This window comes from Emys orbicularis, chromosome 8 (assembly GCF_028017835.1).
Source record: "Emys orbicularis isolate rEmyOrb1 chromosome 8, rEmyOrb1.hap1, whole genome shotgun sequence".
Lineage (NCBI taxonomy): Eukaryota > Metazoa > Chordata > Testudines > Emydidae > Emys > Emys orbicularis.
In genome coordinates, this window is record NC_088690.1 from 24327750 (window position 1) to 24346015 (window position 18266).

Below are 18266 nucleotides of genomic sequence, written 5' to 3' on the forward strand. Positions count from 1 at the left end.
AAATTTCACACTGTAGCCTGGCCAGTCATGAAACTGGTTTTCAAAGCTTCCCTAATGCGCAGCGCTTCCTGGTGTGCTCTTCTAATCGCCCTGGTGTCTGGCTGCGCGTAATCAGCAGCCAGGCGATTTGCCTCAGCCTCCCACCCTGCCATAAAGGTCTCCCCCTTGCTCTCACAGAGATTGTGGAGCACACAGCAAGCAGTAATAACAATGGGGATATTGGTTTGGCTGAGGTCTGAGCGAGTCAGTAAGGATCGCCAGCGACCTTTTAAACGGCCAAATGCACATTCTACCACCATTCTGCACTTGCTCAGCCTGTAGTTGAACAACTCCTGACTCCTGTCCAGGCTGCCTGTGTATGGCTTCATGAGCCATGGCATTAAGGGGTAGGCTGGGTCCCCAAGAATAACAATTGGCATTTCAACATCCCCAACGGTTATTTTCTGGTCCGGAAAGTAAGTCCCTTGCTGCAGCCGTTTAAACAGATTGGTGTTCCTGAAGACGCGAGCGTCATGAACCCTTCCCGGCCAGCCCACATGGATGTTGGTGAAACGTCCCTTGTGATCCACAAGTGCTTGCAGCACCATTGAAAAGTACCCCTTGCGGTTTATGTAGTGGGTACCCTCGTGCTCCGGTGCCAAGATAGGAATATGGGTTCCATCTATCGCCCCACCACAGTTAGGGAATCCCATTGCAGCAAAGCCATCCACTATGACCTGCACATTTCCCAGAGTCACTACCTTTCGTAGCAGCACCTCCGTGATTGCTTTGGCTACTTGCATCACAGCAGCCCCCACAGTAGATTTGCCCACTCCAAATTGATTCCCGACTGACCGGTAGCTGTCTGGCGTTGCAAGCTTCCACAGGGCTATCGCCACTCGCTTCTCAACTGTGAGGGCTGCTCTCATCTTGGTATTCTGGCGCTTCAGGGCAGGGGACAGCAAGTCACAAAGTTCCATGAAAGTGCCCTTACGCATGCGAAAGTTTCTCAGCCACTGGGAATCGTCCCACACCTGCAACACTATGCGGTCCCACCAGTCTGTGCTTGTTTCCCGGGCCCAGAATCGGCGTTCCAAGCCTATAACCTGGCCCATTAACATCATAATCTCCAAAGCACCGGGGCCCGCGGTCTGAGAGAATTCAGGGTCCATGTCCTCATCACGCTTGTCGCTGCGCTGCAGTCGCCGCCTCCTCCTCCTCGCCTCTTTTTTCTGGTCCTGGGTAAGCATAAACTCCACGAGAACGCGCGAGGTGTTTACAATGTTCATGACTGCGTTCTGGAGCTGAGCGGGATCCATGCTTGCTGCGGTATGGAGTCTGCAGAGTTCACTCAGGAAAAAAGGCGCTAAATGGTTGTCTGCCGTTGCTTTCAGGGAGGGAGGGGGAGGCTGTACCCAGAACCACCTGCGACAATGTTTTTTGCCCCATCATGCACTGGGGTCTCAACCCAGAATTCCAAGGGGGGTGGAGACTGCGGGAACTATGGGATAGCTATGGGAAAGCTACCCACAATGCAACACTCTGGAAATCGATGCTAGTACGGTAGCTTGGACGCACACCACCGAATTAATGTGCCTAGTGTGGCCGAATACATTCGAATTTATAAAATTTATAAAATCGGTTTCCTAAATTCGAATTATATAAATTCGGATTAATCCCGTAGTGTAGACATAAGTGGAAAGAAGAGTAAGTCCTCAGCAGATGTAGGAATAGGATAGGCTTTTCTGACTTTTTAGCCCTGTGCTTGTCTCTCTAAACCATGTTTCATCTAGAACACCACTCCTATTTCCTCCAAACTTCTGTATGCTTTTGGATGTTTGCTCCTGTTGGAGTTTGTAAAGCACTTATATGTGCTGTGCATATATATGGAACTCTGTGCAGTTCCTGATGTACATATTAACCACATTCACTAATTGATTCCTCACCAACTCCAAAACACGGAATTTCTAAGCCAGATTGCTTAGGAAAATTTCACCAAAGTGAAACAATTTGTCTCAAATGCATTGTTTGATTTTCCACAAACATCAGAAAATTTCTCCCTTAGCATAAGATCAGATATGAAATTTCAGAAAGGTTGGCTTAGTATTTGACAAAGTTAGGGACACCTCATCAGAACTACACTTTTAATGGAAAACTACCTTTAATTTCAGTGTCTCTCTCCATATTTTAATTTGTCTAAATTTGATCAGCAATAATAGCTGCCCTCAGTTTTGTATTTAAAATTACAAATGCTTAATGATCGTAATAGCCCTTCTATTCTTCACCTGTTTTTCATAATGCAGAAATAGTGCTCATGCACTGTATTTTCTACACATATTTGCACCTTTAAAAATGTCATTCTTCGTGTTCACCCCCTATTTGTGTACATGTGCTCTGTTCTTTATTTTTTCACATATATACATGGTGTTCAAATAATTGATAATATGGCTCATTCTCTGCATAGTACATCAAATGTAGAATCCAGCAACTTGTACTTTAAATTTTTAGGTAAATTTGGACAATTGCTAGACTTTTGCTTCTTTGTGAGTGGGGGATATAAGTACATACATTGTTCACTCTATCATGAACTGGGTCATAACTATAAACGTATACTACTGTTTTGCAGTTACATCCTCATCTGCTGTCTCTGCTCATTTGGTTGCATCCGTTATTGTAGCTGTAGTAGAAGGGAGAGGACTTGCCAGAGGTGAAGTAGGAATGGCTAGTATTGACTTAAAAAACCCTGAAGTGGTATTATCCCAATTTGCGGACAATACAACCTATGCTAAGGTAATTTTGAATACTTTTGGTTGCTGTATATGGTAGTATTTTACATAATGATGAAGATTATTATTGATGTCCTTTTTTGTCAGAAGTTTTTATAAATAATAGCAGGAAATCTCTGATTGACAGCTGCAGTTTGTTCATACCAAGAGTAATACAAAAAATAAAGTAGCATTGTTAATGTGAAGAGTAACATCATTTATGCTGGCTTTTTTGTACATTGGATACTCATTTTTGAAGCTGTCTCTCTTAAAAGATTCTATCAACTCATGATAGCAAGTGAGTTTTCTCTTCAGTAATAGTGTATTTATTTGTGTCTGGATTCTTTCTCCTCCCTTTCCCACTCTCCTTTTGGGTTCCACTATGACCCTGTCCTTGGCCTTGATCCTCAAAGTTACCTTTCTAATTTTGATTTGTCTCCATCCATGCAATCCTGTATTTCAGTCTCTCTCTCAATCTGACATCCCCTCTTAATTGTCTCCATCTTAGAATTAACATGATAAAAATGGAACTCCTTTCAAGTCCTTCCTGCATTTTCCTTGACTGTTGACATCACTATCTTCCCTGTCACTCAAACATAACCTGAATCGTCTTTGATTCTTTTCTCTCCCATGCTCCCACATCAAGCTCTGTCCAACTCCTGCTGTGTTTTGCTCTAATGTTTTTAAAATCTGCCCTTTTTCATACTGTACACACTGCAAAAATGTGTTCCTCATTATCTCACATTTTGATTGCTGTAACCTCCTTTTTGCTGGCTTCCCTGACAGCACATTCACCCTTCAGTCCATACAAAACATATCTGCTAAGATCATCTCCCTTTACCTGTCACTCTGATTTTACCCCTCCATCAACTTCCCATTTTCTGGCCCCATTGCCTTCAATGCCCTTCACTACAATGCCCCTCTGTTATCCATACTTTTCTTATTGTGTTGTGACCTCTGCTTTGCCAATGATATTGGCTTCAACCATTGTTGCACTTTCTGTCATGCCACCCCTTATGCATGGAACATCATCCCTGAATTAATATGTTAAGGCCACTATCTTCTCCTCCTTAAGACTTATTTCTGCTGTAATGCCACCAAAAAACTAAGCAGCTAATGATGGATAGGTTAGGCAGCCACAGCCCAAACAAAAATATTTTAGATGGTTCAGAACTATTAAGTCTATGTAGTCTCATTAATTTATTATAGTTACTCCCATTCCCCTACCACCTCCTTTCAGTTGTTTGTCACACTGGTTGCATTTTGTCTTAGACTGTAAGAGATTTTAGACAGGGATTATGTCTTTCTATTTTTTTGTACAGCACCTTATCACCTATATAGTGGAGCCCAAATCCTAATTTGGGGCCTTTGGGCACTACTGAAAATAATACAATTAGAAACAATACATAATAATTGATCTTGTTAGGTATATGTAGATGTTAATCCTTTCCTAGATAAGAAACTAGCAGCAAAATTCAGTTGTACTTTAAATCAAAGTTAGGCTCCTGACCCAGGCAGCACAGACTTTTGGGTCAAGAGAGGGGACATCCTTCCTCTCCTCTTTCAGCTTCACCCAGAAGAACTAGCCCCTCTCTCAGGGGAAGCAGACAGTCTTTTTTACCTTGTCTGTTGTGCCCTGTTTGACTTTCTGCTCCTGATCCTTCTAGCTGCTGGAGGACCAATTCTTGTTGGTTCTGCCAGCTGCTGAACCTGGTGGACTCTCTTGGCAGCCAGTGGAGTATCTAAACTCACTGCTCTTTTCCACCAGAAGGAAACCTGCTTGGGGCAGGATTAGCCAAGGTGGGAGGGCATCAAACATGTGGTACACCCTGTCACAATGAGTATCTCATGTGAAAAGGAAAAGCTGGTTTAATTATGTATCTTTAAACAGAGAAATAATGCAGGTTAGACTGTAGCATGAACATGTATGCATAAGAAGTTACAAGGTCTAAAATATGACCTAATCCAAAGAGCCTTATACAGTCCAAGTGAGTCTGCAGCTCATGACCTTCAGGAGCACCATGAACTTCTGCAGCTGCAAACCCAGAAAGTTACTTCTGATTGAAAAGGTACTTCCTCAGTCACACCCGTAGAATGCCATTTTAGGCATAACATTCTTCTTCTTCTTCGAGTGCTTGCTCATATCAATTCCAATTAGGTGTGTGCGCGCCATATGCACGATCGTCGGAAGATTTTTACCCTAGCAACACTCGGTGGGTCGGCTGAGGCGCCCCCTGGAGTGGCGCCTTCATGGCGCGGGACCAAAAAGGAGTAGGACTTCAGACTGAAGCAGCTCCTTATGGAGTCCGCACGCCGGGTCTTGGCACCATCGTCTTCGGTGCGGAGTGCCCCTGCGGCACCGACTGGTCCGGCACCGCGTTCGGAATTTGCTCCCCCCCCCTCCTTCCCCGTCCCGCTTCCTTTGCTTTGTGGTCCATCAACAGCACTTTCAATTCACCGTCCTTCCTTTCGGCCTGTCTACAGCCCCCAGGGTGTTTACCAAGTGCATGGCTGTTGTGGCTGCCTTCCTTCATCGACAACGGATCCAAGTGTTCCCATATCTCGACAACTGGCTTATTAGGGGTCACTCCAGGGATCAGGTGCAGTCTCATGTTCAACTCACCATGAACATGTTCAATCGACTGGGCCTCCTGCTCAATGTTGCAAAATCCACTCTGGTACCAACCCAGAGGATAGAATTCATAGGAGCAGTCTTAGACTCAGGCCTAGCCTGGGCACTTCTGCCAGAAGCACGCTTCCAATCCCTGGCGAACATCATCCACAGCCTGCAAAACTTCCCGACCTCGACCGTGAAAACATGCCTATGCCTCCTGGGACACATGGCCTGTTGCACGTATGTGACCAGGCACGCCAGGCTGCGACTACGTCCACTCCAAGCCTGGCTAATAACAGCATACCGCCCAGGTCAGGACAGCTTGATCACGGTGGTTACCATCCCACCAGGGATATTAGCCTCTCTAGGCTGGTGGCTGGACCCCAAATCAGTGTGCGAAGGGGTGCCATTCCACGCCCTGCAGCCCTCCATGTCCCTAGTCATGGATTCGTCATCCCTGGGATGGGGAGCCCACCTTGGGAACCTTCCATACACAGAGGCTATGGTCATCAGGAGAGTTATCCTCCACATCAACGTACAGGAACTCAGAGCAATGTGCCTGGCGTGTCAAGCATTCCGAGAGCGCATTCAAGGCCATTGTGTTGCAGTCCTCACAGACAACACAATGGCCATGTTTTACATCAACAAGCAAGGGGGAGCCCGGTCGTCCCCCCTCTGTCAGGAGGCCACTCGTCTGTGGGAATTCTGCATAGCCCACTCGATCCATCTGGTGGCGTAGTTTCTCCCAGGAGTCCAGAACACCTTAGCGGACCACCTCAGCAGATCATTCCAGGCTCACGAGTGGTCGGTTCGCCCGGACGTCATCCACTCTGTCTTCCTGAAGTGGGGCTTTCCCCTGATAGACCTATTCGGCTCTCGCGAGAATCGAAAATGCCAGGTGTTCTGCTCTCTCCAAGAATGCTCTCCGGGTTCCCTGTCAGATGCCTTCCTAATACAGTGGAAGGATCACCTATGCTATGCCTTTCCTCCATTCCCGTTAGTCCACAGGGTCGTGATCAAACTGCGCAGGGACAGAGCACGTCTGATTTTGGTCGCCCCAGCGTGGCCCAGACAGCACTGGTATACCACTCTCCTAGAGCTGTCGGTGGACACTCCGATTCAACTCCCGCTGTGGCCAGACCTGATCACTCAGGACCACAGACGACTCTGTCATCCCAACCTGCAATCTCTCCACCTCACAGCGTGGTTGCTGCATGGCTAAATCAATCTGAGCTATGCTGCTCTCGCTTGGTTCAGCAGATCCTTTTGGGTAGCAGGAAGCCCTCTACCACGTCCACATACTTAGCCAAGTGGAAGCATTTTTCCTGCTGGTGCGCTCAGAGTCATACGGCTCCCCTACCTACCATCTTGGACTACCTCCTGTCCTTAAAACAGCAGGTCTTGGCAATATCATCCATCAGAGTGCACCTGGCAGCTATTTCAGCTTTCCACCCGGGCGAAAACAGGCGTTTGGTCTTCTCCAATCCCATGGTCAGCAGATTTCTCAAGGGGTTGGAGCGCCTGTTCCCACGAATTCGACAACTGGTCCCTACGTGGGATCTTAACCTGGTCCTATCCAGACTTATGGGTGCCCCGTTCAAGCCGATGGTCACCTGCTCACTCCTGTACCTTTCCTGGAAGACAGCTTTCCTTGTAGCTATCACCTCGGTGAGGCGGGTGTCTGAGCTCAGGGCACTCACATCAGAACCACCGTATACGGTGTTCCACAGGGACAAGGTACAGCTGCGATCCCACCCGGCCTTCCTCCCTAAGGTGGTGTCTGCCTTGCATGTCAACCAGGACATCTTCCTCCCTATCTTCTACCCAAGGCCAATGCCTCTCGACGGGAACAACAGCTGCACTCCCTGGACGTTCGCAGGGCCCTGGCCTTCTACATCAAGCGAACGAAACCTTTCAGGAAAATGTCGCAGCTGTTTGTTGCGGTGGCAGACCGGATGAAGGGCCTCCGGTCTCCTCCCAGCGCATCTCGTCCTGGATCACATCATGCATCCGTGCGTGCTATGACTTGGCTGGTGTCCCAACTACGCACCTTACCGCCCACTCCACGCGGGCTCAGGCTTCATCCTCTGCTTTCCTGGCGCACGTGCCCATACAGGAGATATGTAGGGCAGCGACTTGGTCATCGGTGCAGACCTTCGCCGCCCACTATGCTATAGTGCAGCAGTCAAGGGGTGATGCTGCATTTGGTTCAGCGGTCCTTCACTCCGCGACATCTCACTCCGACCCCACCGCCTAGGTAAGGCTTGGGAGTCACCTAATTGGAATTGATATGAGCAAGCACTCGAAGAAGAAAAGACGGTTACTCACCTTTGTAACTGTTGTTCTTCAAGATGTGTTGCTCATATCCATTCCAAACCCGCCCTCCTTCCCCTCTGTCGGAGTAGCCGGCAAGAAGGAACTGAGGGGGCGCTGGGTCTGCCGGGGCATATATCCAGCGCCAGGAAGGCGCCACTCCAGGGGGCACCTCAGCCGACCCACCGAGTGTTGCTAGGGTAAAAATCTCCCAACGATCGTGCACGTGGCGCGCACACACCTAATTGGAATGTATATGAGCAACACATCTCGAAGAACAACAGTTACAAAGGTGAGTAACCGTCTTTTTTTTGCAGGGGTGCTTCATCATATATATATATTTTTATATATTCATGACATGAGATAAATTATTATCCAAATCTTTTACTTTAATTTTAGGTATTTTTGTAACTATTTTTCTGTTTTATATTAGTGAGCGATATCTGCAGACACTTCTGTTTGGAAAATTATTACTGCAGGCTATTTCTTTTTTAATTCTTGTATGCAGCAGTTGGAGAGACAAGAGTGCATAAAAGTGAAGGAGAGGAGGAAAGAAACGTAACAGATTTCTACATGCTACAAATAATAAATAATAATATATGTTCATCTACTATCTTTGGAGCGTGGTGCAATAGGTGTAACTAAATCCTCTCTTTTTGCATTATATTTATCTTATTGCTTTCTGTACTACACTTACCTCATTATCTGGTCAACAGAAAGTTCCTAATGATGCAGTCTCACCTGTTACCAGCGCTCAAAGCTCAGGAAGTGAAAAAGCCATTAAAAACCTTACTGTTTTTGGCACTGACTGGGAATAGATGATGTCTGCCTGGTTTTTGTGCGTGCACATCCCTTTAAGTGGAATTTTTAATTGATTTAAAAGTGTTAGCTGACAAATTCTATAATCTTTGTAATTTCTGGACTATTTTATTTATTTGTGAAAATGTACTTTGAGACTGCTAAATGATTTTTAATGAATTATGTTTTAATTTTGTTTTTAGGTTATCACAAAACTCAAGATTTTAACACCATTAGAAATAATAATGTCAAATACTGCTTGTGATACAGGGAATACAACAAAATTGTTCAGTTTGATAACAGAAAATTTCAAGGTAATCTTTTTTTAGACTTCATTTAGTTTTTATAGGGCTCCTATTTGACTGGTTTTATATGGTTGCAGATTTGTGACCGTCTTTATGAGGGGATCCAAATGCTGAATCCCTTAGCTCACTGAGGCTGGGCAAAGTTTAGGCAGTGTTCCTGGCTTTTGGCCTCTGCGCGCACACTCCAGGTGTTACCTTGTGTCTGACACCTCTTTTGGCAGTGGTGACCCCACAGTCCAACTGCCTATGTCCCAAAAGTAATACCATCTCCCACAAGCCTCCCCAGCAGCTCTTGCACATTTCCCAGAATCCTTCCAAAGATGTGAGCTTTCTGGCTTACAGTTTGCCTCTTCAGGGACATGCAACAGTGAAAGCCAACAGACACGTAGACCGACTTTCACAGGATTCTAAAGTAGTATTGCTCTTTACTTAATAGAATGAGAAATGCATAGATCTAGATAAAATAATAAACATATGTATACACATTTCCTTGCCTCAGGTTCCTCACCATTCTGGAGAGTTCTTTAGGCTTGGGCAGAGTCCTCTGGGGTGTCTTCCGCTCCAGGTCATGTCTTCTGACTTATGGAGATTTTCCAGCCCATCTAACCTTCTCTGACCTTTGTTGGTCCTGCAGTTAAATTGGATCCCCCACTATGAATGCTTTCCTTTCTCTTCCCCTCTTCTTACCAAAGCTTACTGTTTCTCTTGTGAGTCATTTTAAAATCTTAGCTTTGTCATCTTTGTCTCTGTGTCCTATCTGGCAGTTTTCCATTCTCTACTTCCCCTCCCTGCAGACAAGTTGGAGGAAGTGGTTTCTCCCAGCTCCAGCCAATCTCCTTAGCATGTTCATTGCTTGGTCCAGGGCACAGTGATTAAGGTTAACAACTCTCCATTGGCCTTGGTCTGGTAGGTACATAGAGCTGTCCATGTCAGCAGCTGATGGATTCCACATACACACAGTCATTCTGTAATGCAAAAATTTATAATAACTTCATAGCATCAACCAGAATTAATAAGTTGTGGCACTTTGGGGTTCAACCTGGACCAATAAGGGGTTGTGTAACTGCCTGCCCTGCAACTCTGATGCCTTAAATGTGATGCTGGTGTGGCTCACAGCTCTGACACCAACAGTCAGCCTACATGCATGCAGGTCATATCCTGACTTCCACCACGCAATTGCTTTTTGCAGGTTGACCACAACACCTGTGCCCAATACTGAATTTCCCCGAAAGTGTTTGCCCTGGAGTGTCCAGTCCTGTCTTGGAATACTCACAGAAGCTAAGTTTGCTTCTCCTTTAAAGAGCCAGTGAACAACAGCTCATTAATTTAATGGGGGTTTGACAAACACTTTTTTCAGTCAAAGCACTGAACTGGTTTATAGTAAAAGTATAACAAGTTTATTAAATAAAAACCTCATAGGTTTAAGTGATACCAAGTATAAGGAATAAAGATAGGAAGGGTTACAAGCAAACTAAAGTAAAAATCTATTTCTAAGATTAAAACTTAATTTTTAAAGCAAGTTACAATCTTTGTCTAAGCAGGGTTCTGATCTGTATTCATTCCCAGAAATTTCAGTCCCCTGAGTTGAAGGATCCAACATTCTGTGATTTCAAGAGCTCTGGCCCCTTTAGTCCCTCAAGTGATGGATGCCAAAATAGCTTCTTGTCTTTGCTTATATCTTCTAAAGTTCAATGAACTTTTGGGGGCTCAGCCTGCTGTGTCCAGCAGGGAGCCGACGCCATGTTAATTTTTGCAGTTTTGTGTTCCCCCGTCGTGATAGTTAAAAGGCTATCTCCCCCACTTACCCATTTGATGGTTTTATTTACCTTCAGTGTAAGTGCAGCTTCATCATCCCTGCCTGATGACCAGACCAGTCAGACAAGCAAACATACACTCCCCTGTCCAAGGCAGACTGGGCCCATGCACTGGTTGCCAAACACATTTTAAGAACGTAATTCCAGCACACATCTATAACTGTTTGTACATACTCTGTACATACACCATGCAGTGAGCTTCAGGACTAGTGTGCCACCAATTTGCTCATGATATCCTACATGACACCTTTCAGATACAGATCATAATAGCGGTGAGTGGGGATACACTGAGTATGTCAGGCCTGACAAAAGTTGCTGACCCAGAGTTGTAAACTGCCAATGGGCCTCCGTGTCACATTTTTACATACAGAGATTCCGCAAATCATCACAACACTACGGTTCCTTTCCATGAGATTTTGAAACCTTTGCTGTTTTTGTTTTTGTTGTTATTAGAACGTGACTTTTACTACTGTCCAAAGAAAATACTTCAATGAAACAAAGGGCTTGGAATATATAGAACAGTTGTGTACATCTGAATTCAGCACTGTCCTAATGGAGGTTCAGTCCAAGTACGTTTAACCTAAATAAGAAAAAGAAGTAGTGTTTCCAGATAAAAGGTTTTAACAGTTTGTACAGATTTAATACACTGGCCAGTGGCTTCTCATTAATTGGTACACACATGCCTACCAGAGCGTGGCGGGGAGCTCGGGGCTTCTGCCTTGCGGTGGGGTGGTGGGGCTAGAGGTTTCTGCCAGAGACAACTGGTGCCTGCTGAGAGTGGGGGGGCACAATTTGTTGGGGGGGCGAACCTTTAGTTTGTCACGCCCCTCCTCTTACCATCAGTGACCCCTCCCTGCAGCTCCCAGGTGTTAGCAGTGCAAGGAGAGGGAACAGCAAAAGCAGAGGCTCTCCCTGCAGCTCCCAGCTGTTTGCTGCTGCCTCTCCCCATGGCCGAAGCTCCCAGCATGTCGGCTCCAACAGCTGCTGTGCAGGGTGGGAGCCCAGTGGCACCATGTAACCGAGCAGGGCCAGCAAACCCTGGGAAAAATCTGGGGGGGCATGTGACTCCATGTGCCCCACCACGCATTGCCTCTGGCTTCTGCGTAATGGGAAGGGTTGTCTTGGGGCTTCAGCCCTGCGGGAGTCGCGTGCTGGGGCTCGGGGCATCAGCATGAGTGGGGCTGAAGCCCGGAGCCCTGGCAGGCATGCCCTGGTTCTCAAACTTCTGAAGATTGTCATATTTGGTTCGGAGGGAAAGCAAGTTTGGCTACCCCTGGTTTATACAGTGCTCCCTATCCCTAATAGGTGTAAACATGACTCTACAGCTTGGCGTAAGATTGCTAAGAGAAACCTTCTCCCTAAGTACAGTAAATGTTTTTGCGCTGGATGAGGAGAAATATTTAATGTTAAATAAATGATTACTACTTTACAGGTATTACTGTCTAGCAGCTGTTGCAGCTTTGCTAAAATATGTTGAATTTATTCAAAATTCAGTTTATGCTCCTAAGTCACTCAAGGTTCGTTTCCAGGGAAGTGAGCAAACTGCTATGATAGATTCATCATCAGCCCAAAATCTTGAATTGTTAACTAACAATAGAGATTCTCGGTAAGATTATTTTGTTTTTACAAATTAATTTTTTTTTCATTGTTATAAATTTATAATGCACCAAGTTCTGTGGCACATGTATCTAATCTATCTAGTCACAGTAATTATATTGTATGCAAAGCTGATTTTTAAATAATTTAAAAAGAGAAATGAACTGCAACTTAGTGCACAATTTGTAGTCCTAGCCTGGAATTTTTTTATGTGCATCAGGAAACCCCTAATAATAAAAGGGATTAGAAAGAAAGAAAAAAAGAAAAGATAAGAATTGTGTAAAGGTGTATAGTGTATCTGTCACAAATGAGCCTGCTGTCAGCAGGTTTGATTTATATAACTGACCCACAAGTTATGTGTGGCCACGTCTCTACCTAGCAGCTGAGCAAGGGGGATGTCGCCACTTTTGGGGAATCCAGAAGTGGGTAAGCGCTGCCCAGAGCCCGCCTCACTCCGTCCCGGGCACCAACCTCCTGCCCCCTCCCATACCCAAACTCTGCTGCTGCTCGGGGGGCGGGGAAAGGGCATTGAGCCAAGTAGGGAGCCTGCCGGCCTCGCCCACACCAGCACCAGTGGGAGTCCCAGGCAGCATGCCGCCGCCTGCGCCCCCCCCCCCCCCCAGCACCAGTAGTGGTTCCCGGCAGCCCCCCTCCCCAAGTTTTATTCACTGGTAATTTTAGTAAAAGTCATGGACAAATTCATGGCCCATGACCTTTGTTTACTGCCCATGACCTGTCTGTGACTTTTACTAAAAATACCTGTGACTAAAATGTAGCCTTACTCATAGTCTGATTTTCTGTCTGAGGTCCCAGAGCTCACATGGAGTTCAAGGGAATTTGTGTGTGCTCAGCACTTCTGGTAATCAAGCTATAAATTGTAGGCTAATTTAATCTGAAAATTTCATTTGATTTGTATCAGCTTGATTTTTTTTATTTTTTGTTTTTTTAAATTTGTTATTTTCAAAGGAATGGTCACACTCTTTTTGGCGTTCTAAATTATACTAAAACTCCAGGTGGAAGCCGAAGACTTAGGTCTAATATCCTGGAGCCTCTGGTTGATGCTGAAACAATTAACACAAGATTGGATTGTATTCAGGAACTACTCCAGGATGAGGAGCTCTTTTTTAGTCTTCAGGCAGGTAATAGCTTGTTTTATTTTTAAAACACTTAAAATACCCATTTAAATATTTTGGTTTTTATAATAGCTGAAAACTCATAGCATGTATTAATAAAATAGATATGAAACATGTTTTGACTTGTCAAATTACATTTCATAGTGGATTTTAAAAATGCTATGATTTCTAGTAATAGTTCATAATCTGTTATTATTTAATTTGACTTTTTACGTCTTTTTTGATCATTTTGCTAAAATTTTTAGTAAATGAGGCAGACCAGCGAATGGTGCTTTAAAGAGGAATTAAATTCGCAAAACCTTTATTTCCTGGTTTTGGACGGCTTATTGTGATTTTTGGCTAAACGAGTAATCACTTTTGGTCAGATCAGGAACTCTTTCCAAGGCTTTCACAACACAAAAATGGATGACATGTAGTCTATAGAGCTACACTCTTTAGCTTGATATTATACCAGTGGAGCAGATGTGAATATATAAATACCACCAAATTTTGCAGATCGTCAGAGTGGCTCAGATAGTATGTTTATCCTTTATTTTTACACCTTAAATATTACAAATACACATTTTTAAAATAAAAGTTTGGAAAAAGTTACTGCATCACAACTACCTAAAACAGTGAATGGGAATTTCTCATTCTTTCTCTGTCTCCATCCTATCAGAGAAAATATTTTGACATTTATATCCCACCTGTCAAGAAGTAAGGAGGCAAAAGGTATAAAAACACCGGCCCACCCACTTTTTCTTTAGTATTTTTGCTTCCTTTCCCTTGGAAACATGGAGTGTATTTCTCCAGTTTTAACTTCATCCATACCCACCCACCCCATTTCAATAGATCAGAAATATGCATGTGAAGATGCAGCAGAGGAGACTGTGTTTTGGCACTTGTAGCTCAAAGGTAGTGAGGTAGGTAGGAGAGGTGGACTATAATATATGCTTTCCCACAAGACTACTTGTCAAACATTGTCTCTTGATCTTGTTAGTGATCAGCTCTCTAACTTGTGAGGAGCAGCTGCTTTCTTTCTATTAAAAGAATAGGACAAGGAACTCCCAGAATCATTAATTTTGATTTTTAACAAATCTGGGAACAAAAGAAGGATTGGAAAAAAGTCACCATTTACTAATATTTTAATATTTAAAGAGGGTAAATGGGATGACCCAGATAACTGTGGGCCTCTATCCTGGCAAAATCATGGAAAGGCTGATATGGAATGCAATCAGTGAAGAATTAAAGGATATTAGCATAATTAATGCCAATCAACATGGTTTTATGGAAAATAGGTCTTGACAAATAAATTTGGTATTTTTTGACAAGATCACGTTTGATAAAGTTTACTGTGTTGGCATAATATACTTAGATTCTAGCATGCATTCTGATTTTTTAAGAATTTGCACTATATGTAGCCCATGTTAAATGGATTAATATTTACAGATGACACTCAAATTGGTGGAGTGATAAATAATGACGGGGACAGGTAAATTATACAGACAATCCTGGATCATTTAATAAGGTGAACAATATGCATTTTAATACAGCCAAAAGTAAGATCATACATCTACGAACAAAGAATGTAAGTCACACTATTCTGGAATGCAGCAATCCTGAAAAGGACTTGGATGTACTGGCAGATAACCATTTGACTCTGAGCTTCCTCTGTAATGCTGTAGCTAAGAGGGTGAACATGATCCTTAGATGCATAATCGGGAATATCGAGTAGGAGTAGAGAGTTGGTATTATGTCTGTATACTGCATTAGTGAGACCTTTACTGGAATACTGCATTGAGTTCTGGTGTCTCCAATTTTTCCAACATCGTTTTTGAAGTGGAAAAGGTTCAGCGAAGAACTACATGAAAGATTTGAGACTGGAAAACAAGCCTTATAGTGAAAGACTAAAGAAGCTCAATCTATTTAGTTTATCTAAGGGAAGGTTAAGAGGTGATTTGGTTACAGTTTCCAATATGTAGATGGGAAAGTGATGTCTGACGGTAGATAGCTCTTTAATCCAGCAGAAAAAGGCACAGAAAAGGGCCCAGGGTTAGAAACTGAAGCAAAAGAAATTCAGACTATAAATAAGGCACAAAGTTTTAACAGTAAGGGTAATTAACTATTGGAACAACTTACCTAGGGATATAGTGGATTCTCCATCATTTGGAGTCTTAAGATTTGACATCTTTCTAAAAGGTATGCTGTTGCTCAAACAGAAGTTATAGGTTTGATGCAGAAATTACTGGATGAGGTTCTATAGCCTGTGTTGTGTAGGAAGTTAGATTTGAATGGTTCCGTCTGGCCTTAAAATGTATGAACCATACAGCTCTCATTATTTTCTTTGTGACTGTTAGAACAGTTCTGATGTGGGTGATGGTCCTTATGATTTGTAAAAATTTTCACTCTGGTCCTTGCCAGAAATGTAGATCTCCCATTGTGATCTCTCATTCTTTGCCCTTAAGACCAGGTGTGAAATGCAGCAGGAGCTAGGGTAATACCTGAGAAAGGTCAGTACATTATCTCCTTTCAAGTGGAGGCTAATTCCTCAGTTGTGTCCTTTCATGACATTTCTAATATGGAAGTTGTCAACCTTCACCTTCCATCTTTCAGAGTCACAACAGAGTTGTAAAACTTCTAGTTTCCTTTGGATACCAGTCCACCTGGTGATGTTTCCAACATAGCTCGTTCTCTTTCTTCCTCTTGCCTGATAGTATAAGAGCTGGAATCAAGTTGCTCTGGTGATCGGCAAGCAATTTGTCCACAGAAAGATTTTATTTTCTTACCTACAATATCAAGTAATTTTGCTCTTTTAAATTGTTCCGTTTCATCACCTGATCATTCATAATTTTGGTTATCCAGCTAATTTTTAACCTTCTGTAACACCAAAACTTGAATGCTCTGAGTCATGTCTCAGTTTCCTTTTTAAATGTCCAGCTCTCACACCATACAGGAGGATTGACCATATGTGTAGCTCTTCAGCAATCAGTGCTGTAGCACCACTAAAGCACTGCCACACACCAGGGCTTTTATTGGATTTGGGGATCTTTCCTCTGCAGGATGCATGGGGGTCTGCTGCCTCTTCAATAGTTCAGTAGTGCCCACCAGCCAGCATCTTTCTTGAGCTATTGTAGTTGCATAGTTAGTGCTATATTCTGTCTGGCTTCCTTCTGATAAGGTCATTCCACCACAGGCTCAGGTTACAACTCTTGAAATTGCACGGCAGATACATAGTCATCTTTTCACTGTCATAATTGGATGGGAATTTTCAAACAGAGAATGTTGCTATGATTTTTAAGATAGCCTGTTTGCTCTTGAGGACTGCCTGCTACATCTGCAGTCTGACATATTTTCTGTTATAAGATAGGAAGTAGAGACATTTGACAAGGGACAGTAGTTTATTGACAATGCCGTTTTTGTTATAGTCTCCCACTTTTCCCTCATTTATATTTCAGCCCTCCTACCCTGTTGTGGGGATAGTAATGTTCTTACCGTTCAATATTTTTTAGGTTGTTTAAGTTCTGAGAGTTTCTTTACTGAAGAGAATACGGGAGAGCTGATGTCATTGTAGCCATCATGATACAATGACCAAGAAGTGCTCAGATACCATGCTTATGGATGTGACATAAGAATCTAGATAGATAGGTAGTTCTTTTGTCTGTTTTCTTTCTGGTAATTGAAGCTACAATACTTTGTCAAGATTTTTCTGTGATAGGATGAGGGAAGAAAATGACTTCACAAACAGAAGTACTAAATAGTTTTCTGTGCCTGTTTTCTTTTGGAAAATTAAATCACTTATTTGTTAAAGATTTGTTATTAAAATTATCGCAAGTTTTAACTCAGTTTCTAATTTGTGTTTAATTTTGTTTTACAGTGATTTCAAGATTCCTGGATACTGAACAACTTCTTTCAATTTTAGTACAAATTCCAAAGCAAGATACAGTAGGTTTATAAATGCATCTATCTCATAAATAATGAATAATTGTCAGTTATCTCAATAGAGTATGCAACATGTAAACTTCATATAGCAGCTGTACAATTGTATTATATTGTAAGAAAAAGATTGTACATTAAAAAGGGATGGAAACATAGTTTTAAAGATATACAGTGATTTATATATGTTGCTCCTCACCCAGAAAGATGAAAGTACATACCCCTTAAACTAAACCATATTTTTACTTTGTAACAGGAGAAGAATTTCAGCCAGTCACAAAGTGTTTTCATTTATTTATTTAGATTTATGTAGAGAGTAATAAAAGAGCACCCATCTAATGCTCTAGGCATCTTTGACAATATTTTAAAAATACACTGAAACAGGCCTGTTGGTTCCCCCAGATCAGCTCAAATACACAGCAACAAAATACATGACTGATGTGAATTGCTCTCACACGATCCACAACTTCCTACACCCAGTCTAATCCAACACTCATTTCTTCGCAAGTGAGGGAGAAAAGGTGGGCAAAGCAGCAAGGCTAACAAGCTCAAGCTGTTACGGAGTTGGAGAGGAAGCGAGGCCCTGTTACCCTTGTGGAGAATGACTAAAAAAACGTGACTGTTGTTACTTCACAAATGCCACTGTACTTTTAAAATCTGCATCCTCTTACTTATTCATCCTAATCACACCTCCATCTTAACATCACTGGAGAGTAGGAGAGAGAAGTATTTTCATATGAGCATGAAAGGTAAAATACACCTTTTAATGTTAAAAATTGTATAATAGAAATAATCTCCTTTTTGTAATATACTCACAGTTTTTAGATCGATTGCCCACTTAACTTTGCTTTGTCTATTAATTAGCCTCAGGAGCCTCTTATGCAATGTAAAGCAGTTGAGATTATCACTTATAAATGGGCTGCAAAAATTTACTAAAAAACAAACCTCTTTAGTTTAGCTTCAGTTACTAAATAAACTTTCCAAACCTGTCAAGCCAGAACTTAGAATCTTGTTCCTTTTAGCTTCCAAACACAGGC

General features: G+C 43.0%; 1 protein-coding gene across 1 annotated transcript in view; it reads left to right on the plus strand.

Annotated features, from left to right (window-relative positions):
* MSH4 (mutS homolog 4) overlaps nucleotides 1–18266 on the plus strand; it is a 62151-nt gene that overhangs the window by 13870 nt on the left and 30015 nt on the right. The window contains exons 2-7 of the mRNA XM_065409536.1: nucleotides 2606–2769; nucleotides 8673–8783; nucleotides 11042–11157; nucleotides 12021–12194; nucleotides 13151–13323; nucleotides 17171–17238. Coding sequence (XP_065265608.1) covers nucleotides 2606–2769; nucleotides 8673–8783; nucleotides 11042–11157; nucleotides 12021–12194; nucleotides 13151–13323; nucleotides 17171–17238 — 806 coding nt within the window. The remainder of the gene's footprint in view (nucleotides 1–2605; nucleotides 2770–8672; nucleotides 8784–11041; nucleotides 11158–12020; nucleotides 12195–13150; nucleotides 13324–17170; nucleotides 17239–18266) is intronic.